At 43.3% G+C, this 26,390-nt stretch overlaps 1 protein-coding gene across 1 annotated transcript in view; it reads right to left on the bottom strand.

The window, feature by feature from the left end:
* The window catches only part of LOC126100704 (rabphilin-3A), a 1,079,132-nt gene that overhangs the window by 205,633 nt on the left and 847,109 nt on the right, over nt 1-26,390 (bottom strand). Inside the window, exon 9 of the mRNA XM_049911320.1 lies at nt 3,875-3,995. Coding sequence (XP_049767277.1) covers nt 3,875-3,995 — 121 coding nt within the window. The remainder of the gene's footprint in view (nt 1-3,874; nt 3,996-26,390) is intronic.

Raw genomic sequence — 26,390 nt, 5'->3', positions numbered from 1 at the left:
GTATCTAGTTCTAAGAAACTCATGCTAGCAGCTGTTCGTGTTTCAAATTCTGGAATATTCCATTCATCTTCCCTGGTGAAGGAATTTCGGAAAATTGCGTTCAATAACTCCGCTTTAGCGGCACAGTCGTCGGTAAAAGAACCATCGGCATTGCGCAGCGAAGGTATTGACTGCGTCTTGCCGCTTGTGTATTTTACATACGACCAGAATTTCTTCGGATTTTCTACCAAATTTCGAGACAATGTTTTGTAGTGGAACCTATTAAAGGCATCTCGCATTGAAGTCCGTGCCAAATTTCGCGTGTCTGTAAATTTTAGCCAATCTTCGGGATTTCGCGTTCTTCTGAACTTCGCATGCTTTTTCCGTTTCCTCTGCAACAGAGTTCGGACCTGTTTTGTGTACCACGGGGGATCAGTTGCATCTCTTACCAGATTATGAGGTATGAATCTCTCAATTGCTGTTGCTACTATATCTTTGAATTTGAGCCACATCTCGTCTACATTTGCATAGTCAGTTCGGAAGGAATGGAGATTGTCTCTTAGGAAGGCTTCTAGTGACACTTTATCCGCTTTTTTAAATAAAATTATTTTGCGTTTGTTTCTGGTGGATTTGGAAGAAACGGTATTGAGCCTAGCTACAAAGACCTTGTGATCACTAATCCCTGTATCAGTCATGATGCTCTCTATCAGCTCTGGATTGTTTGTGGCTAAGAGGTCAAGTGTGTTTTCGCAACCATTTACAATTCGCGTGGGTTCGTGGACTAACTGCTCGAAATAATTTTCGGAGAAAGCATTTAGGACAATCTCGGAAGATGTTTTCTGCCTACCCCCGGTTTTGAACAAGTATTTTTGCCAACATATCGACGGAAAGTTGAAGTCAATGGTTCAAATGGCTCTGAGCACTATGCGACTTAACTTCTGAGGTCATCAGTCGCCTAGAACTTAGAACTAATTAAACCTAACTAACCTAAGGACATCACACACATCCATGCCCGAGGCAGGAATCGAACCTGCGACCGTAGCGGTCGCTCGGTTCCAGACTGTCGCGCCCAGATCCGCACGGCCACTCCGGCCGGCGAAGGTTGAAGTCCCCACCAACTATAACCGTATGAGTGGGGTATTTATTTGTTACGAGACTCAAATTTTCTCTGAACTGTTCCGCAACTATATCATCGGAGTCTGGGGGACGGTAGAAGGAGCCAATTATTAACTTAGTTCGGCTGTTAAGTATAACCTCCACCCTTACCAATTCGCACGGAGTATCTACTTCGACTTCACTACAAGATAAACCACTACTGACTCAAACACTCCACCACCAATTCTGCCTAATCTATCTTTCCTGAACACCGTCGGAGACTTGGTAAAAATTTCTGCAGAAATATGAATATTGCTATATTAAAAACTGATTTGAAGCAAATTGAAAAAGATCATAGAAGAAATTTCTTAGAAACTGAACTATTCTCCACATGCCATGATAATGAATATGTTATTTTTACTATATATTAGATAGAAAAATTACAGCAAGTTGACACAATTTGTGCAAACTGTGACCAAGAACTATAACAGATTAAAAATATTCATAGAGTGAACAGTATTAAACACTCCATCCACTACTTCTGCAAATTAAAAAATAGAATTAATTCGGTAGTTTAGATTAGTGGCAGAATTTCACACATAAACTGTGAGTCTAGTAGGTCAGTCGCTTTGCACATATAAATTATATTGTAGAGATTACTGATATAACATGGATCCGCTCATATACACTCCTGGAAATTGAAATAAGAACACCGTTAATTCATTGTCCCAGGAAGGGGAAACTTTATTGACACATTCCTGGGGTCAGATACATCACATGATCACACTGACAGAACCACAGGCACATAGACACAGGCAACAGAGCATGCACAATGTCGGCACTAGTACAGTGTATATCCACCTTTCGCAGCAATGCAGGCTGCTATTCTCCCATGGAGACGATCGTAGAGATGCTGGATGTAGTCCTGTGGAACGACTTGCCATGCCATTTCCACCTGGCGCCTCAGTTGGACCAGCGTTCGTGCTGGACGTGCAGACCGCGTGAGACGACGCTTCATCCAGTCCCAAACATGCTCAATGGGGGACAGATCCGGAGATCTTGCTGGCCAGGGTAGTTGACTTACACCTTCTAGAGCACGTTGGGTGGCACGGGATACATGCGGACGTGCATTGTCCTGTTGGAACAGCAAGTTCCCTTGCCGGTCTAGGAATGGTAGAACGATGGGTTCGATGACGGTTTGGATGTACCGTGCACTATTCAGTGTCCCCTCGACGATCACCAGTGGTGTACGGCCAGTGTAGGAGATCGCTCCCCACACCATGATGGCGGGTGTTGGCCCTGTGTGCCTCGGTCGTATGCAGTCCTGATTGTGGCGCTCACCTGCATGGCGCCAAACACGCATACGACCATCATTGGCACCAAGGCAGAAGCGACTCTCATCGCTGAAGGCGACACGTCTCCATTCGTCCCTCCATTCACGCCTGTCGCGACACCACTGGAGGCGGGCTGCACGATGTTGGGGCGTGAGCGGAAGACGGCCTAACGGTGTGCGGGACCGTAGCCCAGCTTCATGGAGACGGTTGCGAATGGTCCTCGCCGATACCGCAGGAGCAACAGTGTCCCTAATTTGCTGGGAAGTGGCGGTGCGGTCCCCTACGGCACTGCGTAGGATCCTACGGTCTTGGCGTGCATCCGTGCGTCGCTGCGGTCCGGTCCCAGGTCGACGGGCACGTGCACCTTCCGCCGACCACTGGCGACAACATCGATGTACTGTGGAGACCTCACGCCCCACGTGTTGAGCAATTCGGCGGTACGTCCACCCGGCCTCCCGCATGCCCACTATACGCCCTCGCTCAAAGTCCGTCAACTGCACATACGGTTCACGTCCACGCTGTCGCGTCATGCTACCAGTGTTAAAGACTGCGATGGAGCTCCGTATGCCACGGCAAACTGGCTGACACTGACGGCGGCGGTGCACAAATGCTGCGCAGCTAGCGCCATTCGACGGCCAACACCGCGGTTCCTGGTGTGTCCGCTGTGCCGTGCGTGTGATCATTGCTTGTACAGCCCTCTCGCAGTGTCCGGAGCAAGTATGGTGGGTCTGACACACCGGTGTCAATGTGTTCTTTTTTCCATTTCCAGGAGTGTACAATGCACCATTGTTCAAAGTGCTGGGGGAGCCCACCACCTGGTGCAGAGGTGTGGCAACCTACGTGTTGGAAGTGACCATCTCTGTTGTTTAAGTACTAACTTGCTTTTTTGATACGATAGTCAGAGACTACTGACTTATCAAACTGTTGGTCATATCAGCTTAGCATATTAATACGATTGTGTGCAGACTCGCCAGTTCGGCTTGCAAGTTCGGCTTGCAAGTTCGGCTTGTGAGTGGGCTCCAGCTGTTTAACTGCCTCTCCCCTACAGCACAGTGCTCGCTTATAATGGGGCCCCCATCACTACTCTTGCCCCTCTCTCTCCACCATGCCCTCTGCATAGATACGGGCCAAGTTAATTTGTGTGCACTCTGTGTGTGTGTACAGTGGTTCCTTAGCTGCTTGGGATAATGTAGAAATGTAATGTGAATGTGTAAAAGAAAACGATGTGGGGAACAGCTTTATATCCGTGTTGTAGCTTCGCACTATTTAAACAGCACATATCAGCAGCTGCATATAACTATACTAATATGCTAATCCACTTGATGTTATCAATATTTCATTAGATATGGGTAGCTAAGTAAGATTCATCATCTATAAATTAATACACATGTTTAGAACAAGAATGAAAGCTGTGTATTTGATGTTGTCTGTTGTTATGAAAAGAGCGTGGCGCGCAGTGGGCTTACCTTGCCTGCCAGCTCGCGACCAGCTGTTCTTCTCGAGGCCTGGCCTTTGTATTCTGCGCACTCCGTACTTCCCGCCACCGTCTTTCGTCTTCTTCTCTGGCAGTACATATTTCGGTAAGCCCTGTTTGCATCAGAACGAAAAGGCCGTCATTGAAATTTCAAGGCAATATGCATCTAAAGTTATTTGGCAATGTTTTACGCTACTTGTGAACGATGCAGATGAGAACAGAGATTTACAAGTTAATCAAGAACGAAGGGACAATTTAGACTATAATTAAGTAAATAATATCACACCGAAATTTGACAAGCCCAAGTTCGTAGCTTCTGTCAAATCTTCCTTGAAATAACTTATAAAAACCAGCAGTTAACTGAAAAATTCTTCGGAATCCCTAGTTAATCTTGGAAAAAAAAGATACATATAATGGTCTTAACACGTACAATATCTGGGAAATATCTTATAGTCACTCATTCGCAGACGATAGTGACCTATGTAGCTGACTAGTGCATGAGAAGTATTGTCCATCCAAGATCGAACAATGATTTGTGTTGTGTGTGTGTGGGGGGGGGGGGGGGAGGGGGCAACTAAATATTAGCCCCAAGAGAGGGATAATGGTGCAGGAAATGAAACACAATCTCTTAGAAAGCTCAAAGTTATTAAACGACTACGTTTATTTATCAGAAAACAGACTAATACTACCACATTATGACAGGTACCTTTCCTCATCGTAGCTACCCGAGAAACTGTAGTTTTTAAGAGATTTATACATACTACTCTGCCCGACAATTAAAAGTGAAGCATCCAGAAGTGTAGCAGGAAACAAAATGAACCTTAGGGGTTGAAATGGTATGCGATTTTATTTCAGAGGTAATACAGTCAGGTCAAATTTACAACGAACTTGGCAATATGAGATCACTCATCTGTATGACGCTTCCCTCCCACGACATCCCTCTCTGGTCTACATGCACGCAATGGTTCGGTCGGGAAGGGCGTTCTGTCTTGAGGCAAGATGACCCACGACTGTTGTAACTGATCCTTTATATCGTAGGTACTGGTACTGAGACGGACTTGACAGCCGAGCTGGTGCCGCATGAGTTCTGAAGGTAACAGACGTGGCCGCATGAGTACTACAGCATCAAGCAGACAGTTCACTGAGACAGGTGCCATGTGTGGATGAGCGTTATCCTGTTGAAAGATGGCACTACAATACTGTCGGAGGAAAGGTAACATATAAGGACACAAGATGCTCGCGACATATCATTGTACTGTCGGAGTTCTTGATGGTTCCTCTCACTATGATAGCAGGAGGCAGCTGTGCTTCTCCAAAATACTGGAAGAACGGGACATCTGCATCATATTATTCGACGATGGTCAGCGGGGTGGGGTAGTGCAGAACAGCGACTCATCGCTGAACACAATGCGACGTCGTTCATCAGCAGTCCATGCTTTGCGGTTACGGCACCACCCCAAACGCAACCGTTCGTGATGTGACGTTAACGTCAGACTATACAGAGGACAGTAATTCCCCAGTTCGGTTGCTGATAGTGTCCTACCAATGATGCGGGATGGCATAGGATGTTGCAGGTTACCATGGTATGGAGCCGATTGCACGTCACGTCATTACGCCCGGTGCTGGGGCTGTATGGCGATGACGCCTTCCCTTATAATGTATTACAATTTAGGTTAATATTTTTACAGAATGTGTTTATCGTGTTGCGTGATTTTTTACTAATGTTTGTATGCACACCACTGTTCTCCTTGCAAAGTAGCCAGGACGGCCCAAACAACTGTATGTGAATTCTTAAGGGACAAAATTGCTGAGGTCATCGGTCGCTAGATTTACACACTACTTACGAGGTGCGACAACAAAGTAACGAGACTGATTTTCTTTGCAAGATGTGGCAACCCTGCAGGCTAGCGTAGTCACAATATCTTTGACCTTGGTCTATAAGCTGTTTCTAGTCTAAGGAGCACATCGATGCAACTGCTCAGTCGTGAGCTGCGCTGTAATAAGTTAACACGTGTTTGTGTCTCTCGCCACGGAAATGGAACCGCATAATATTGCGCAACGGTATGCCATTTATTTTTGCGTTAAATTGGGTGAAAAGGCGCCGACACCTTACGGTAAGCTTCAGAAGCGTTTTGGAGAGGAGGTTATGTCAAGAGTTCAAGTTTTTCGTTTGCATAAAATGTTTAGTGAAGGTAGAACAAATGTCAACGTCAAAAGTGAAATGAATGCTTGTGTGCTCCTTTGATTCCAAGGAATTGTTCATTAAGAGTAGGTGCCTCCTGGACAAACAGTTAACCAATATTACTACAAAGAAATTTTAAAAAGACTTCGTAAAAGAGTTCTTCGTGTCTGTGCTAACATTGTGATAATTGGATTCTGCATCACGATAGTGCGCCATCGCATACTGCTCTGTCAGTACAGCAATTTTTAACCTCAAAACAAATTTCAGCACTACCACAGCCACTTTATTCACCAGATATAGCTCCGTGCGACTTTCTTCTATTTCCAAGAGGCAAGACGGTGGTCGAGGGACACCATTTTCAAACAACACAAGATGTCCAAAAAGCTGTGACGAGGGTCTTGGAGGATATTACAGAAGATGACTTCCAGAAATGTTACCATCAATGGGAGAAGCGCTGGAAAAAGTGTGTGCAATCAGAAGGGAACTACTTTGAAGGAGACAACACTAAACTTGATTCAAACGGTAAGCAATATTTTTTTTTACATCAGTCTCATTGCTTTATTGTCGCACCTCGTAAGCTAACTTACGCTAAGGTCAACACACACACCCATGCCCGAGGGAGGACTCGAACCTCCGGCGGGAGAGGCCGCCTCTAAACGCACGGCCACTCTGCTCGGCCGGCCCAAAGGGCAACGAATTAAAAGCAACCGGCCGTCATAGCAGCGACAGCCAGCTTCGCCTGAGAATGTTCTTATGACTGAAAAGGATGGAAAGCGCTGTTCTTGTATTTGTATAACTGTCCGATAATGTGTTCTACACTGACCAAACAGAGTGGTTGTTCTTGCATTTTTACCGCCATATTTGGATTATTGTCCGAGGGTAGCATCCTGTATTTATTTGATTAGAAGAAGACCGACGTTACAGCGCAAGCCCCAACCAAGGAGGAAAAAGTGGTGAATCAAATACTCGATCTGAATATAAATTATGCTCCTGAGGTCGTTGTTAATGGTTGATTTTGTTGTCCACGACGCTTGAAGGCGCTTGCGTGGTTCTGGGAGTCCATGCGTAGCTGACATTGAACTTGACTTAATTTTATTCAGAATTTGACGTTTTAATGTGGAACGCAATGATTGTGAGTGGGGAAGGTTATATTACATTTGGCGTTAATTTTTATGGCATCCTTTCCCTATTTCGTGGAATTTTGAGTAGTGGCTCAGAAGACTTCCAGGCTGTTTCCCACGAGTCCTGAGACGGAAGGCAATCTTGAGATAACTGATAATTGTTTACGATATATCGAAATAGAACAGCATTTTCTGGAGCTTCTTTCAACTTCTTCAGCAGCGTGATTTTAAATAGTCTCGGTGTCAAAGCGTGAAGAGGGAAAATAATTTTTGCTGTTGTAATTAACTTTAGGAAAAAAGTGGTGGTGGTGTTAGACTTTTATTTTTGTCCAGTTGAGGTCTGTGAGTAGGCAGTAGGTTTAGGGATAGGAAGATTTTTAACATTCTGGTAAAGCTACTAGTTCCTGTAAGCTGCACCTGAACAAAATAAATAATAATAAAATCATAATAAAAAAAACAATTAAGGGCTAGAAGAAGTAAAAATGAGAGAAAAGTGTAAGCCAAAAGAAAATTTGAATTGTGATATTTTTTCATTTATTTCTACATTAAAAGAGAATTACCGATTCTGTGGTGAATAGGCACCTAATAAAAGACATTACAGGTAGACCTCAAAATAGTATTTGAAGAAAGATGGGTTTTCGCATTCAGTTATTAAAGAGTCGGCTTCTGCTAATGCATTTATACTCAACCAAAGATCTCAAAAATAGTGGTATTTCTTTGAGAGGGGAAACGAGAACTGAATGTCGAGTTATAGTAGTCATTCACAAAGAAAGAACTACTTAAAGATTATTAAAACCCGCTGATGAAACGCCGAAAGTCTTTCCCATAATTACATATTGCTTAATAAGTTGATTTTTAAAAGAGTGAGTGTTAGCGCAATCTAACATATATGTTAGACTGTGGTGTAAGTGCATTTTGCAAACTTCCGCAATATTTTTGAAACAGCTGTTGCGAGATAGTTGCCTCTAGGGTTGACAGAAATTTTGAATAATAAAAGACATTCACTTTATGTACCAGCGCCATTTAAGCATCAAAGATGCAGAACGGTAAATTTGAAAGTTACATTAAAGAACATTTTGAATTTTTATCTTAAAGGAATTACGTGAACAGGCTATAGTTATTTCAACAATAAATTTACGGCTCTTCAGAGAGATTTCGATTGTGCCTTACAGTAATGCACGTAATTAGGTTTACAAGGGCGTCAGTTTAAGCAATAATGCGTAGTCCTAGACACTCGTATATCGGAAAAATCGCAAGATCAACAAATAATTAACGTAGAGTAATGAAGTTGTACGAAGAAGTTTGTGTAGGTAACATATTTAACTGATTAACGTTGCAAGATCACAGGTTAATGTAAGCGTAAGGTAAGCCATGGAGAAGAAATAAAAACTTTGAGGTTTGCCGATGACATGGTAATTCTGTCAGAGACAGAGCAGGTGAACGGAATGAACAGTGTCTTGAAAGGAGGATATAAGATGAATATCAAGAAAAGCAAAATGAGGATAATGGAATGTAGTGGAATTAAATCGGATGATGCTGAGGGAATTAGATTAGGAAATGAGACACTTAAAGTTGTAAAGGAGTTTTGCTATTTGGGGAGCAAAATAACTGACAATGGTCGAAGTAGAGAGGATATAAAATGTAGACTGGCAATGGCAGGGAAAGCGTTTCTGAAGAAGAGAAATTTGTTAACATCAAGTATAGATTTAAGTGTCAGGAAGTCGTTTCTGAAAGTATTTGTATGGAGTGTAGCCATGTATGGAAGTGAAACATGGACGATAAATAGTAGGACAAAAAGAGAATAGAATCTTTCGAAATGTGGTGCTACAGAAGAATGCTGAAGATTAGATGGGTAGATCACATAACTAATGAGGAGGTATTGAACAGAATTGAAGAGAAGAGAAATTTGTGCCAGAACTTGACTAGAAGAAGGGATCGGTTGGTGGGGCATATTCTGAGGCATCAAGGGATCGCCAATTTAGTTTTGGAGGGCAGCGTGGAGGGTAAAAATCGTAGAGGGAGACCAAGAGATGAATACACTAAACAGATTCAGAAGGATGTAGGTTGCAGTAGGTACTGGGAGATGAAGAAGCTTGCACAGTATAGAGTAACATGGAGAGCTGCATCAAACCAGTGTCTGGACTGAAGACCACAACAACAACAACAAGGTAAGCCATTGCAAATGTTGAATGCTGGTACATTAACAAGCGGTGTAACCACCAGAATGTTGAATGCTGGTACATTAACAACTAGTGAAACCACCAGAATGTTAAACACAAGCGTTGTGTTTTACGGGTCAGTCTGTGGGATGGAGTGCCACACTTTTTACATTTGGTTGGTCAGTACAGGGAAGGTTAATGGCAGCTGTGGATGACACTGGACTTGTTGTCCCTTGAGGTTGTCCCTTACATGCTCGATTGGAGACAGATCTGGTGATCGAGCAAAATAAAGCAACTCGTTGACGCTCTGTAGTGTATGTGGGAGGAATACCCTTTTGGAAAACACACCCTGGAATGCTGTTTATGAATGGCAGCACAACAGGTCGAATCACCAGACTGACGTACAGATTTTCAAACAGACAGCGTGGGATAAGCACGAAACTGCTCCTGCTGCCATATGAAATCGCACCCCAGACATAACTCCACGAGAAAACGCAAATGGCGGGGTCGCTCCTGGAGATGCAGTACGATGCGTCAGAACGATGCGCCGAACACGTTTGTCTTTCCTCTCGGTAGTGCCACGTGGCCTTCAGGAGCCCGGTCTTCTTGCGACCATACATTCTCGTGACCACCACTGCCCGCAGTCATACATGGTGGCTACATTCCTGTCACGTATTTCTGCAGTACTGAAATGAAATGATGGTATGGCATTGTTGACCAAGATTTCCGGGTTCGGCCGCCAAGTGCAAGTCTTATTTCAGTCGGCGCGCCACATTGGGTGACTTGGGGCCGATGATGAGGACAACACAACACCCAGTCCACGAGCGGAGCAAAATCTCCGAACCGGCCGGGAATCGAACCCGGGCCCAGTGCATGGGAGCCAAGCACGTTACCACCCAGCTAAGCAGACAGTAATACAATAGGAGCATCCAGCTTCTCGTAGCCCTGTTACACGACCTGGTTCAAACTCAGTGAAGTGCTGATAAGGGCGTCTTTGTAGTCGTAAAAGTGTTCATGAACAGTATCGGCTCCATGTCCAGTCTCAAAGGTAACTAATGCTCACGACCATTACAGCGTGTATTTAAAGCAAACCTGATTTGCACCCTCATAGTGGCGGTCGACCTAAGTACAACGGTGGTCATATCGTCGTTACTGTGTGTAACACGCCAGGAGCATATTGCATTATCATACTGGTCTCATTTTTTTTATAAATGTAGCTGTGACGTTAATAATTATTTCTGTTTGTTTCACACAATTTTAACTCTGTGTATTTGTGCGCCACCTGGAAATCATGAATCAATATCTTACTATTCATGCGTTACACTGTTGTTTGTTGTCGCAGATCTGAAGATGGCTGTTGATAAACAGAAACAGGTAATCAGATAATTTTAATTTTTTGTGGCGATCGAGGATAGTGTTAGGAAGACGTTTCTGGAGGTAACTGTCTAGAGTATAGCCTTGTGCAGAAGTGGACGTAAGCAATAAACAGTTCAGAGAAGAAGGGAATGGAAACTTTTGAAAAGTGGTGCTACAGAAGGATACTGAAGATTACATGGACAATCGAGTAACCAATGAGGATGTACTGAATAGTTTTGGGTAGAAAAGAAATTTATGGCAGAAGTTGACTAAAAGAAGGGATTGATAAGTAGGACATATCCTGAAGCATCAAGAAATCGTAAATTGGGTATTGTAGGAGGTGCAGAAATTGTAGACTGATGCGATGGCCTGACTACCAGAAACAGTTTCAAATGAGTATAAGTTGCAGTTGCAGATGAAGAATCTTGGACAGGGTAGCTCCACATAGCGAGCTGTGTCATACCAGTCTCCAGACTGGAGACTGCTACAACAAGATTTTTAAACGTCTCCTCGTTAACAGTCTTCTCCTCCTTCTGTTCCTCCTTATGCATTCAGCGGCATCCACAAAGAAATCTTACTCTATACATATCAAAAATATTACGATAGTGCTGATAATCTCGTAAGTAAGACAGTTGAACTACAGATGCCGTTCGAGTAAACAAACAACCTTAGGAAACATGTAAAATCTATTCAGACATAACATGTAAACAAAACAGTAAAAATAATTCTGAAATTCGATTTTTCATTTTCAGGAAGTTGTGTAGCACGTAAACGTAGCAAATGCTAACGGAGGGCTTTCAGAACTTTTCATATAAGAAAGAGTTCACACGTGTTTACCACGACTAAGGTACTGTGAAGACTTGTAGAAAATGAGTTCTAACATGGAAATAAAACGTTTCGAGACCCACATATATAGAACGTAAATGGCTCGCCATTAATGTAGTGACACAATACTAAAAGCGGCAAGCTAAAAACTTCAAATGAATGAGCATGATGCGACTACATGCTTGGATATGCTAATGATTAACATTGCACGCCTACCACACAAAGAAAGTAGGAGTAATGGCATCTACATTCTGACAGCGGGCTGCTCTTTCAGAAATAGTATTTTAATGGTGTTTGGTTGTGATAACATTGAATTATGCCTTGTGTAAGAAGAAAAAAGGTCGTGCAGCATCTGTCGGAATGCGACAGTGGCAGTATAATGGGGTATTGAAACGTAACTGTGCGATATCGTACAGCTACGCCACGGACCTTGTGTCAGGAGATGAGCTTGTTTGCGGATAGGGAAGTATGCGCATGGATAGTACGATGACGTCTGGATCGCCACTCCCTGCCGCCGTTGGATAAGCAGCTGCAGCAGCAAGTCGTATACTCCTAGCTCACTCATTTGTTACATAGTTTAATTCTTAATTTCTTTGCGTGTTTTTGGTACTTTCATTGTTTAATTCATAAATTTCGGTCGTATTATAGTATTTGATAGTTGTAGCATCGCGTTTTAGTACCTGAATAGTGTAAATTCGCGTAGTCGTTTGTCTTGTGTTTTTGTTTTGAACGGCCAGTGTCGGTTGATCACAGTCAGTGTGCTCCCTGTCGCCGTTGGATAAGCAGCTGCAGCAGCAAGTCGTATACTCCTAGCTCACTCATTTGTTACATAGTTTAATTCTTAATTTCTTTGCGTGTTTTTGGTACTTTCATTGTTTAATTCATAAATTTCGGTCGTATTATAGTATTTGATAGTTGTAGCATCGCGTTTTAGTACCTGAATAGTGTAAATTCGCGTAGTCGTTTGTCTTGTGTTTTTGTTTTGAACGGCCAGTGTCGGTTGATCACAGTCAGTGTGCTCCCTGTCGCCGTTGGATAAGCAGCTGCAGCAGCAAGTCGTATACTCCTAGCTCACTCATTTGTTACATAGTTTAATTCTTAATTTCTTTGCGTGTTTTGGGTACTTGCATTGTTTAATTCATAAATTTCGGCGTATTATAGTATTTGATAGTTGTAGCATCGCGTTTTAGTACCTGAATAGTGTAAAATCGCGTAGTCTCTTTCCGCCGCCGAGCAGTGTGTCAGCAGTGCGCAAGTAGCAGCATTACTGCATTTACTAGGCAATCTTGTATTTTAATAACCGTTAAATTTTGTGTCGATTTGTTTGCGCTCTCTGTAGATTAGTTCAGACGTTCTTCGCACAACAGTTTTTAGCATGGATAGGGACTGCAACTGCTGTGTTCGGATGGAGGCTGAGTTGGCATCCCTTCGCTCCCAGCTTCAGGCAGTGTTGGCTTCGGTCACACAGCTTGAGGCTGTTGCCAATGGGCATCACTGTGGGGGTCCGGATGGGGGTTTGTCGGGGACGGCCAGCTCTCCCACGCATCCCCCGATCGAACTACGACTGCCCTGGATACTGCCCGCATTGAGGCTGATTCCTCACCTGTGGTAGAGTGGGAGGTCGTCTCAAGGTGTGGCAGGGGGCGAAAGACATTCCGGAGGGCTGAACGGAAGGCCTCTCCAGTTTGTCTGACGAACCAGTTTCAGGCTCTGTCTCAGGCTGATACTGATCTTCGGCCTGACATGGCTGCTTGTCCTGTTCCAGAGGTTGCCCCTCAGTCTGCAAGATCCGGGCGGTCGCAGAGGGTGGGCTTACTGGTAGTTGGGAGCTCCAACGTCAGGCGCGTAATGGGGCCCCTTAGGGATATGGCAGCAAGAGAGGGGAAGAAAACCAATGTGCACTCCGTGTGCATACCGGGGGGAGTCATTCCAGATGTGGAAAGGGTCCTTCCGGATGCCATGAAGGGTACAGGGTGCACCCATCTGCAGGCACCAATGATGTGTGTCGCTATGGATCGGAGGAAATCCTCTCTGGCTTCCGGCGGCTATCTGGTTTGGTGAAGACTGCCAGTCTCGCTAGCGGGCAGAGCTCACCATCTGCAGCATCGTCGACAGGACTGACTGCGGACCTTTGGTGCAGAGCCGAGTGGAGGGTCTGAATCAGAGGCTGAGACGGTTCTGCGACCGTGTGGGCTGCAGATTTCTCGACTTGCGCCATAGGGTGGTGGGGTTTCGGGTTCCGCTGGATAGGTCAGGAGTCCACTACACGCAACAAGCGGCTACACGGGTAGCAGGGGTTGTGTGGCGTGGGCAGGGCGGTTTTTTAGGTTAGATGGCCTTGGGCAAGTACAGGAAGGGCAACAGCCTCAACGGGTGCGGGGCAAAGTCAGGACATGCGGGGACCAAGCAGCAATCGGTATTGTAATTGTAAACTGTCGAAGCTGCGTTGGTAAAGTACCGGAACTTCAAGCGCTGATAGAAAGCACCGAAGCTGAAATCGTTATAGGTACAGAAAGTTGGCTGAAGCCAGAGATAAATTCTGCCGAAATTTTTACAAAGGTACAGACGGTGTTTAGAAAGGATAGATTGCATGCAACCAGTGGTGGCGTATTTGTCGCTGTTAGTAGTAGTTTATCCTGTAGTGAAGTAGAAGTGGATAGTTCCTGTGAATTATTATGGATGGAGGTTACACTCAACAACCGAGCTAGGTTAATAGTTGGCTCCTTTTACCGACCTCCCGACTCAGCAGCATTAGTCGCAGAACAACTGAGAGAAAATTTGGAATACATTGCACATAAATTTTCTCAGCATGTTATAGTCTTAGGTGGAGATTTCAATTTACCAGATATAGACTGGGACACTCAGATGTTTAGGACGGGTGGTAGGGACATTATACTGAGTGCACTATCCGAAAATTACCTCGAGCAATTAAACAGAGAACCAACTCGTGGAGATAACATCTTGGACCTACTGATAACAAACAGATCCGAACTTTTCAATTCTGTACGTGCAGAACAGGGAATCAGTGATCATAAGGCCGTTGCAGCATCCCTGAATATGGAAGTTAATAGGAATATAAAAAAAGAGAGGAAGGTTTATCTGTTTAGCAAGAGTAATCGAAGGCAGATTTCAGACTACCTAACAGATCAAAACGAAAATTTCTGTTCCGACACTGACAATGTTGAGTGTTTATGGAAAAAGTTCAAGGCAATCGTAAAATGCGTTTTAGACAGGTACGTGCCGAGTAAAACTGTGAGGGACGGGAAAAACCCACCGTGGTACAACAACAAAGTTAGGAAACTACTGCGAAAGCAAAGAGAGCTTCACTCCAAGTTTAAACGCAGCCAAAACCTCTCAGACAAACAGAAACTAAACGATGTCAAAGTTAGCATAAAGAGGGCTATGCGTGAAGCGTTCAGTGAATTCGAAAGTAAAATTCTATGTATCGACTTCACAGAAAATCCTAGGAAGTTCTGGTCTTACGTTAAATCAGTAAGTGGCTCGAAACAGCATATCCAGACACTCCGGGATGATGAAGGCATTGAAACAGAGGATGGCACGCGTAAAGCTGAAATAGTAAACACCTTTTTCCAAAGCTGTTTCACAGAGGAAGACCGCACTGCAGTTCCTTCTCTAAATCCTCGCACAAACGAAAAAATGGCTGACATCGAAATAAGTGTCCAAGGAAAAGAAAAGCAACTGGAATCACTCAACAGAGGAAAGTCCACTGGACCTGACGGGATACCAATTCGATTCTACACAGAGTACGCAAAAGAACTTGCCCCCCTTCTAACAGCCGTGTACCGCAAGTCTCTAGAGGAACGGAAGGTTCCAAATGATTGGATAAGAGCACAGGTAGTCCCAGTCTTCAAGAAGGGTCGTCGAGCAGATGCGCAAAACTATAGACCTATCTCTCTGACGTCGATCTGTTGTAGAATTTTAGAACATGTCTTTTGCTCGAGTATCATGTCGTTTTTGGAAACTCAGAATCTACTATGTAGGAATCAACATGGATTCCGGAAACAGCGATCGTGTGAGACCCAACTCGCTTCATTTGTTCATGAGACCCAGAAAATATTAGATACAGGCTCCCAGGTAGATGCTATTTTTCTTGACTTCCGGAAGGCGTTCGATACAGTTTCGCACTGTCGCCTGATAAACAAAGTAAGAGCCTACGGAATATCCGACCAGCTGTATGGCTGGATTGAAGAGTTTTTAGCCAACAGAACACAGCATGTTGTTATCAATGGAGAGACGTCTACAGACGTTAAAGTAACCTCTGGCGTGCCACAGGGGAGTGTTATGGGACCATTGCTTTTCCCAATAGATATAAATGACCTAGTAGATAGTGTCGGAAGTTCCATGCGGCTTTTTGCGGATGATGCTGTAGTATACAGAGAAGTTGCAGCATTAGAAAATTGTAGCGAAATGGAGGAAGATCTGCAGCGGATAGGCACTTGGTGCAGGGAGTGGCAACTGACCCTTAACATCGACAAATGTAATGTATTGCGAATACATAGAAAGAAGGATCCTTTATTGTATGATTATACGATAGCACAACAAACACTGGTAGCAGTTACTTCTGTAAAATATCTGGGGGTATGCGTGCGGAACGATTTGAAGTGGAATGATCATATAAAATTAATTGTTTGTAAGGCGGGTACCAGGTTGAGATTCATTGGGAGAGTCCTTAGAAAATGTAGTCCATCAACAAAGGAGGTGGCTTACAAAACACTCGTTCGACCTACACTTGAGTATTGCTCATTAGTGTGGGATCCGTACCAGATCGGGTTGACGGAGGAGATAGAGAAGATCCAAAGAAGAGCGGCGCGTTTCGTCACAGGGTTATTTGGTAACCGTGATAGCGTTACGGAGATGTTTAACAAACTCAAGTGGCAGACTCTGCAAGAGAGGCGCTCTGCATCGCGGTGTAGCTTGCTGTCCAGGTTTCGAGAGGGTGAGTTTCTGGATGAGGTATCGAATATATTGCTTCCCCCTACTTATACCTCCCGAGGAGATCAAGAATGTAAAATTAGAGAGATTAGAGCGCGCACGGAGGCTTTCAGACAGTCGTTCTTCCCGCGAACCATACGCGACTGGAACAGGAAAGGGAGGTAATGACAGTGGCACGTAAAGTGCCCTCCGCCACACACCGTTGGGTGGCTTGCGGAGTATAAATGTAGATGTAGATGTAGATGTAGACCACGAGGGTTCAGCACTGCGGCCGTTGTTACGGCTTCCCTTGACGCAGCCGAAGAAATGCTCACAGGTACTGTTGCGCCCAACAATACTGGACACAAGAGTGGCCCCACGTCATCTGCTCGGACGAGTCCCGGTTCCACTTAAAGCGTTATGATGAACATTACCAGACTGTATTGGGCATCAACATACAGGCACAGCATCTGGCGTGATGTTATGGGGTATCATTTGATACACAGCACAATCAGCTTTGGCTTGCACAATCGGTAGTTTCGACAGCAGCCGTTACATTTCTGACGTGTTAAGGCCGGTGGCTGCGTCCTATCATCGAAGTCTCCGTGACATCTTCCAGCAAGATAATGCAAGACCCACTGAAAACATATGGTCGTGAGTTGCCATAAGAGTGGCATGCAACCGCTCGACAGCCACTATAATTGATGAACCCTCGCTCAGAGTTGAAACATGACCGACTATACACGTATCTCTCCCGCAGACGCAGTTCGACTCTTGTTACTGCCAGGTGAGGTAGCTCTCTGTATTAATAATGGCACCCTGTTTCTGACTGTTGAGTTAGATAGATCGTTACATGTTCCATAGATCATTGAAACGAATTTTTATCGAAATGTTGTGGAAGGAGTCAATTTACAGGATACGCAACATGACAAATTATAAGATTAATGAACATATTTTCTTCAGACGTTCTGTTCATCCAACTACACTTCAAACCTAGGTTTCTTTCAAACTACAAGTCTTCAAACAAAAATTCGTTTATGATACAGAAACGCTTTAGGTTAGATTTAAAACTTCCTTGATGCTTGTTAGCCATTTTATGTTATTGGCCAAGTAATAAAAACAATTGTTGACGCATACTGAGCTCCTTTATGAGGCACTTACAGCTTTAATGGAGAGTAATGAAGGTAATTTTTCCACCTGTTGTTCAAGGTAAGGACACTACTATTTTCCTAATATTGTAGTGAATTTTCTGCGATGAATTTCAGTAGCGAATATATATATATTGTGAACGCAATGTTAGAATAATTAATTCGTTAAAGAGTTATCTACAGCATGAATGCAGGGGACGCTACATGTTAACCTTACTGCTTGATATTGTGCACTCAATACATTTGTCTTGGTGATTAGCTACCCCAGAAGATCACTCCACAACACGTTATTACTCGTAAGTGGAAATATGGAAAATACGAGTATGTTAGGAGACTCATTCGTTTGTTTTCAAAGTTAGCTATTATCAGAAGAGCAAGAGTAGCTGAACTTAATTGTTTGAACTGCTCAGTAACATGCTTCATCCACTTCAAGTTTTCAACCAAAAAATTTGAAAAATTATGGCCTGTTTACTCACTGCTATTCATCTGCTAAATCATTTATTTATTATACAGAACTAAATATAGTGTTTCCTCAAAATTTTGGAAGCGTCTATTTTCAGACAGCCACTTAATAATAACCTGAAAACATCATTAACAATTTATTCTATTGCTTTCGCTCTAATGGGATTTATTATAGCACTAGTATCATCTGCTAAAAGTGCCAATTCTGCTTGAAGAATGTTAAGTGGAGAGTCGTCCACATACATTACGAGTAGCAATACATTCAAAATTGTACGCTGTAGGATTCCCGTCGTGATTGCCACCCCCACCATTAAAACTGACTCTCCTTCCAATATTTTTGCATTCTGTTTGCTAAAGATGATTCGAACCAGCTGTATGGAAGTTCGTCAGTTCCATTTAACTTAACTTTTTCTGGGAATGTAAAACATCTACGCAATCAAACGCCTTGTAAAAATCACAAATATACAAACTGCTGATGTTTATTATTTATGGCTTCAATTATTTGATGAGTAAATGTATAAACTACTTTCTCAGTCGACCAACCGTTCTGGAATCAAATTGTGATACGCTAAGCAAACTTTTTGTAGTTAAGTGAGAGACTACTAATGAGTATATTTCTTTTTCGAATGTTTTGGAAAAACGTCACTAAAGAAACTAGACGAAATTATTTAAGTCTTTGTCACCTTTGTTATATAGAGGTTTAATAATGGCATATCTGTCTGGAAAAATTTCCTGTGCGATTCATGCATTACATATATCATTAGGGACAATACTTATTAAATTAAAATCACTCTGCAGAATTCTGTCTGAAATTTCAGCAACATCATAGGAACCTTTGGTTTTGATAACTTTTATATTATATTAATTTCTGCAAAGAATGTTGACGCTACTTCTAGTTCCTTAAAGTTTTGATGAATAACATTTTTAACATATCCTCTTGTTTATTCAGCTGAATCATTTAATCCTATTTTTTCTGCTGCATTTAGAAAGCGATTGTTAAAAGCACTCGCAACTTGTGAATTGTCAGTTGCTATTCAGTTTAAATGTGATAGTATCTTGTACAATAACAGGTTGTCCTGTCTCCCATTTAACAGTATCACATATGGTTTTAATCTAATCAGCTGCATAATTAATTTTTGGCGGGATTTGTATATTTCTGGACATTGTATGGACTTTCCTTGTTTTTGCAGAATGCAAGCGCAACGTCATACCTTGACTTATTCTGACCTTTATATGACTTTCCATTTTCCTCTTATATGAGAATCCCTTTTAGGTAACTACGGCCTCATTTTTTAATGGACTTTCTGGATAACTTATAGGGAAACTTACTCTCAAAGTTTGACACAATTTTCTTGTGGAATACATTGAATTTCACATTATCATCCCCCTTCATATATACTACCTCTCATAACAACTCTTGCAACTTATTCGTAAAACGTTTAATATTGTTTTCTTTCTGGTATACATTATGCTGTTTGTCAGTAAAAATTCGTTATTATATGCTTCGAGGTGTTGGTGTTCTAATGGTCTTCAATTTACTTTATGCTTCTAAAGTGCCTGACACAAAAAGTGAGGCACCTGGAAAGGGAAGAAACGAAATTAAACTTGACAGTTGAGAGCGTATGTAATGTTATTTCAGTGCTTACAAAATCCAGTCAAATTTACAACGAGCCAAGCAACATAAGCCCACTATCATTATGACGTGCAGCCCCTCTGGCCAGGATGCAGTAGTTCAGTTGGGATTGGTGTTATTCAGCTGTTGTAACCTCTCCCGGGGAAAGCTGGCCCACAACTGTCGCCACTGGTCGTTGATATCCTGGATAATGGGGTTCACATCCTTGCTGGTTCCACTCACGTACTATCGCAGGCAGATAGGGGAATCTTTGTCGCCACGAGAGCACCTCAAAACAACACAGGAAATTCATGGACACACGTGCAATGTGTGGACGAGCATTTTCCTGCTGAAAAATGGCATCTCGATATTGTTGTATGAAAGGTAACAATCCAGAATACCTGACCATACTTCGACGCTATTCATAACCAGTCTATGCTTACTGGCCACAGCACCGCCCCAAACTCAGCCGTTTATGTTGTGTTGTTAACGGTAGCTTACGCAGGGGACGATAATTGCCCAGTCTAGCTGCTGTAGGTCTCCGACCAGTGATGCGAGATAACACGGAATCTTCCAAGGAGTTCATTACCTGGTCTCGGATGCCAGAAATAGGTGTGAAGGGGTTAAGATGTCCTTGGCGCACAGTGCGGTGATCCTCCATTTTGGTGATCAGACATGGTAGACTGGAACGTTGTCTATGATTATTCCTGCCCTCACTTTTCCATGCTGTCCAACATCTGGCTTCTGTCACATCTGAATCCAGACATTGCACGATTCGACCAGACGCACAATGAACCACCTTTCAAATACACTCAAGCGCTGATAACTCTGTCTCAGACGCGTAAGCGACATCTCTGTGTCCTTCATATTGGTCATTCAACATCTGATGTTGTCTCCTACGCTTCCTCCCCCCGCCCCTCCCCCTCCCCTCCCCCCCCAATTATATACCCTGCCAGGTCTGGTAAAAAGACTAAACACGAACAACACTAATGCATTCTGGTGGTCGCTTTACCTGTCACAGAGAATTGCAACTGTAATCATTTACATTCCTGCCGATGTTGTGTCGTGATGGTTTCGCCTTACGTACGAGGTGCATTCAAGTTCTAAGGCCTCCGATTTTTTTCTCCGGACTGGAAAGAGATAGAAACATGCGCATTGTTTTAAAATGAGGCTGCGTTCATTGTCAATACGTCCCAGAGATGGCAACACCGTACGGCAGATGGAATTTTACCGCCAGCGGCGAGAATGAGAACTGTTTTAAATACTTAAAATGGCGACGTTTTCCTTACTTGAACAGCGTGCAATCATTCGTTTTCTGAATGTGCGTGGTGTGAAACCAATTGAAATTCATCGACAGTTGAAGGAGACATGTGGTGATGGAGTTATGGATGTGTCGAAAGTGCGTTCGTGGGTGCGACAGTTTAATGAAGGCAGAACATCGTGTGACAACAAACCGAAACAACCTCGGGCTCGCACAAGCCGGTATGACGACATGATCGAGAAAGTGGAGAGAATTGTTTTGGGGGATCGCCGAATGACTGTTGAACAGATCGCCTCCAGAGTTGGCATTTCTGTGGGTTCTGTGCACACAATCCTGCATGATGACCTGAAAATGCGAAAAGTGTCATCCAGGAGGGTGCCACGAATGCTGACAGACGACCACATGGCTGCCCGTGTGGCATGTTGCCAAGCAATGTTGACGCGCAACGACAGCATGAATGGGACTTTCTTTTCGTCGGTTGTGACAATGGATGAGACGTGGATGCCATTTTTCAATCCAGAAACAAAGCGCCAGTCAGCTCAATGGAAGCACACAGATTCGCCACCACTAAAAAAATTTCGGGTAACCGCCAGTGCTGAAAAAATGATGGTGTCCATGTTCTGGGACAGCGAGGGCGTAATCCTTACCCATTGCGTTCCAAAGGGCACTACGGTAACAGGTGCATCCTACGAAAATGTTTTGAAGAACAAATTCCTTCCTGCACTGCAACAAAAACGTCCGGGAGGGGCTGCACGTGTGCTGTTTCACCAAGATAACGTACCCGCACATCGGGCTAACGTTACGCAACAGTTTCTTCGTGATAACAACTTTGAAGTGATTCCTCATGCTCCCTACTCACCTGACCTGGCTCCTAGTGACTTTTGGCTTTTTTCAACAATGAAAGACACTCTCCGTGGCCGCACATTCACCAGCCGTGCTGCTATTGCCTCAGCGATTTTCCAGTGGTCAAAACAGGCTCCTAAAGAAGCCTTCGCCGCTGCCATGGAATAATGGCGTCAGCGTTGTGAAAAATGTGTACGTCTGCAAGGCGATTACGTCGAGAAGTAACGCCAGTTTCATCGCTTTCGGGTGAGTAGTTAATTAGAAAAAAAATCGGAGGCCTTGGAACTTGAATGCACCTCGTACTGTTACATCCTGTATGCCAGATATTGTCCATATTCTATAACACATTCACCATCATTAACGTTATCCACCGGAAAAATGGACGATAATAATGATGAAGGCCTCCTCCACATTTTCCGTTGCAGCCTTCAGAGATACGCATCCATGTTTTGAAATATCGTCTACCCAAGTCTCATTAGGCTTTTGTCTGTCTTTTCTGACCATCCAGTTTCCAAACTCTTTCATAACATACTCCTATTTCTTTGTTATGCTTAACTATTGGATACTAATGTACTGCAAGGTATCTATGATCAACTCAGTCAAGTTACACTGCTCTAGGTTAAAACTAGAATGAAAAAAAGTAGTACGTGTGTTTGTATAAACTCCCTGAATCAATGCACAGTGAGTGTTACGGTATTTAAAGGTTCCATTTTCAATAGGCTTCAACATAAATGATAAATATGAGCAGTGAAGGTCAAATTTCAAAACAGTGTGTTTTAACAATTTTTCAAGCACATTTCTTTGATTCTCGACAGAGGTTCTTCACGGCAGTTCAGAGCTGTTCGCAGTAATCTAGTATTTACCACTGAAAATGTCTTATTCCTCACGTTTCTCACGATTTATTGCGTTTATTCCATTAACGTTCTGTGAACTAGACTGTCAGTCCACAAAGTTCCGAAACTTATTTTATTCCTGGCATATAATCGACGTCAGCGCAGTAAATACGGTGGCCGTTTGATCCAACAACTGTAGACAACAGATGTGCATTCAGTCATTTGGTTGTGAGCAGGCAATGTTAAGCAGCAGACACGGCAGCCGCAGTGTGTCAGCGTTTTAGTGTCACAAATCGCAATGTAGCAACGTCTCTGAAGCAAGTGATCAAGACAGTTTCCGGAACGTTTTGAAGAAGAAAAAAGTGTGCGCAAAGTTTGTCCCGCACGCCCTAACTCCCGAACAAAAACGACGACGGTTATACATCTGCCGCGACCTGACTGAAATGCAGAACTTTTCTGGAAAAAGTCATCACGCGTGATGAGATTCGATGTTATCTAAACGAACTTACCAGAAAACGGATCATATGAACGTTCACGCTTTGACTAAATAACTGACGTACAAGCCAATGTGACGCGCGACTTGACCATCATCCGTATGAACGTTCTTCGGATTTTACTCAAGTGCGGACAGACTACGCTGAACACCTGAATCATTAAAAGCACCACCTTAACGTTTCTCTATTTTTTATTAATCCACTTTGGGAACTTTTTGGACTGGCGGTGCATAACAGTAGTGATCCGATCCAGAAACCAACATCTATGTCTACGATGCTTATACGGAAAATGAGATAAGAAGAACACCTGTGCGAGCCAATGATGCTTAATGTTTTATATATTAGGTAAAGAATCCACGTAATATAATTTTAGAAACTAACTATAGCCGTCTTACATTTATATAAATTTTGAGAGACGTGTCAACTTGCTGATCTATTCACCTGTCACATTATTGCGACATTCCTGCCTGTTAGTATTCAAGCGCAACGTTAATGTAGTTTTCCTCGGATCTATTGAGCGAATGAAATGGGGGAACTAGCACCCCCTCCACCTCGCTATACGCAAGTTGTCAGGGAGGGAGAAAAGTATTGCCGTCAATACAGACGGGTGGAATAAAGGAAGCCATTTCAGTCGGAAGAATGCAGACGTCCTACGCAAGGCCAGGCAACAAAACGGAGAGTTTTGATAGGAGTCTGATGTGAAGGGACATCAAGCTGTAGTAACTGATTGATGTAGCAGCCTGAAGTTATCAATATACGAGTGATGATCAATAAGAAACGTACAAAAAAAAACAACCATGATATACAGTACATGAGTATGCCTCAGTTTTAGCTATGAATCAACATAAGTGGAAATCTGCACTCATTCTCTTAGACAGTGGTATCCATTACGATAACACTCCGTTTCTAGAAAATAATTGCGTAAACTCTGTTTCCTTTGTTCTGAATTGATGTTTGTGTTCGCATTGGTATTTCTTCATAGTATCATATGAAAGTTCTATGGCGCAAACCCTGAACGGTACGGGGAACGCTGGAACACCTAACAACCACTTGTCAATGTTTTTTAACTTACAGAACCCATAAGATAGTAGTACCGATGTGATCATCCTCATAAAGAAGTATGGTATTTGCAACATTGATGGCATGCAATTTTTTACAATGGACATGAGTCAATTCTGGTAGTATTCATCCATAGCTTGCAGCGTTGTCGAACGATCCAATGGAAAAAGTTACACGAAAAGAATACCCTAACTATTAAAATACAATCATGGTAACCATCACATCACCCGTTTAACTTCTAATTTATGTATTATCTTTATATCCACATATTATATTTACAAAAATCTTTGTATGTATGTATGTTCCACATCTTCTCAGAAGCCACTGGACAGTTTCTGACTAAACTTTGTACACAATCTTGCAAAAAATACTGTAGGGGGTAAGATACACTTATTTCTCGTATGGTTGTGGATGAAAAGCGGTTGGCGCAGAAGAATAACTCAGGAACGTCTGAACGAACTTCAACCAAATTTTGTACGTATGTTACCGGCAAAGTGTCAAATGAAAGCATTTTATAGAATGTCTAGGCAATAGACAGAATACCTAGAACTTTTAGGGAAAGTTTTTAATTTCATAATTTTCCCAGAAGTCTATAAAACGCCTAAGTATTTTACCACATGCGTAATACAGACAGGCAAAGTATAACATTACAGTCGAATAACGTGTTCAAAGTAGCACAGATGTTAATGGAAAGCTCTAAGTTGTGATGAGTTATATTACCGTAGAGTACCTAGTAAACAACCCGGCAGGTTAGCCAAGAGCGCTAATGAGCTCCTTCCTGGACTCAGGTAGGCGCGCCGGCCCCAGATCGAGTTCACCTGGCGGACAAACGACGAGGGCCGGTGTGCTGGCCAGCCTGGATGTGATTTTTAGGTGGTTTTCCACGTCCCCTTAGGTGAATACCGGGCTGGTCTCCATGTCCCACTTCAGTTACACGACACGCAGGCATCTTAACACGCTCGCACGGTTCCATGGATTACACCAGATAGACAGCTGGGGTACACTTATTCCATCCTGGGGGGTACAGGGTGGTGGCACCCCTTAACATTAACGTTGCCAAATCCATACCTAACCCCGCCGAACCTGCCAAACCGCGGGATAATGGCGCAAGCGATAGAAATAGAGTATCTAGTAGACAACTCCTTTGTTATCCTGTATCGCCCGTCATGGCCAATAGATGAATGGGTCTCAAAGTATGAGAAACAACTCATTACCTGGCATGTAAAATGTAACTGCATCACATATTTCATTCAGCAGTTGTACCCGTGTTCCCTGGACGTTCAGTACACTGTACTTCTTCATTAATCAATAACGACGAAGCTACTTCTTTTTCACAAACTTAGTCGTATTTACGCTCCTCATTTTTTCGTTACAGCGATCGCCTGTTAGAAAAACACTGCTCTCAAGGAACTAGTCCTCTCCTTGTCTGCATCTCTGTATAAAATCTTTCTTTCATTGCAACTTCCGAATCAGCAATCATAAGATTTTCACAGTCATCATGTACAGTCACCATTTTAGCGAAAGTGAAATTGTGACACAATTGAGCTCCAACTGAACTGGACTGAAAGTGTTACAACAATGATGTGGATCTTTTAACTGTGAAAATATCTGAATTATCTTTCTTTCATACTTTGCATTTAACGTAACCGACGTTCTATTAAATGCCTGGGCAAAGTATTAAATAAGATGCACGGCATATCCTACCTCATGGATTTTGGTACTCTATATCGTGCCTAAACGTTCCGTCAGACGGCCGATTTCACTGTCTACCGGTAACATATACTCTGATGAGTCAGGAAATTATGACCACTGCCCACCGCAAGGTTCTATGCTGCCATGTGGCGCTCAGGGCACGTGACGCAGTCAAGAGAAGTATGTGAGCGGAGCACAGACGAATGGGGAATCATTCTAGCAACGATGAGTAGCGCAAATGAGGAAACTCGTCGACTGAAGTGACTTTGACAAATGCTATATTGTTATGGCCAAGTGCCTGCGAGCGAGCATCTCGGAAACGGCGGAGCTGGTCGGTTGCTCGCGTGCTACTGTCGTGAGCATCTATGGATAGTGGTTGAAGAGCACTGAAGCTGTGAGTAGGCGACAAAGAGTTGGACGTCCATACCTCATCACAGAACATAGGGATGGTAGGCTTGCCCGCTCTCTAAAGCAGGATAGGCGGCGATCTGTGACGTATCTGACGACAGGGTACAGAGCTGGTGCAGGC

This window comes from Schistocerca cancellata, chromosome 9 (assembly GCF_023864275.1).
Source record: "Schistocerca cancellata isolate TAMUIC-IGC-003103 chromosome 9, iqSchCanc2.1, whole genome shotgun sequence".
Taxonomy (NCBI): Eukaryota; Metazoa; Arthropoda; class Insecta; order Orthoptera; family Acrididae; genus Schistocerca; species Schistocerca cancellata.
This window is presented reverse-complemented; position numbering and strand designations above follow the sequence as displayed.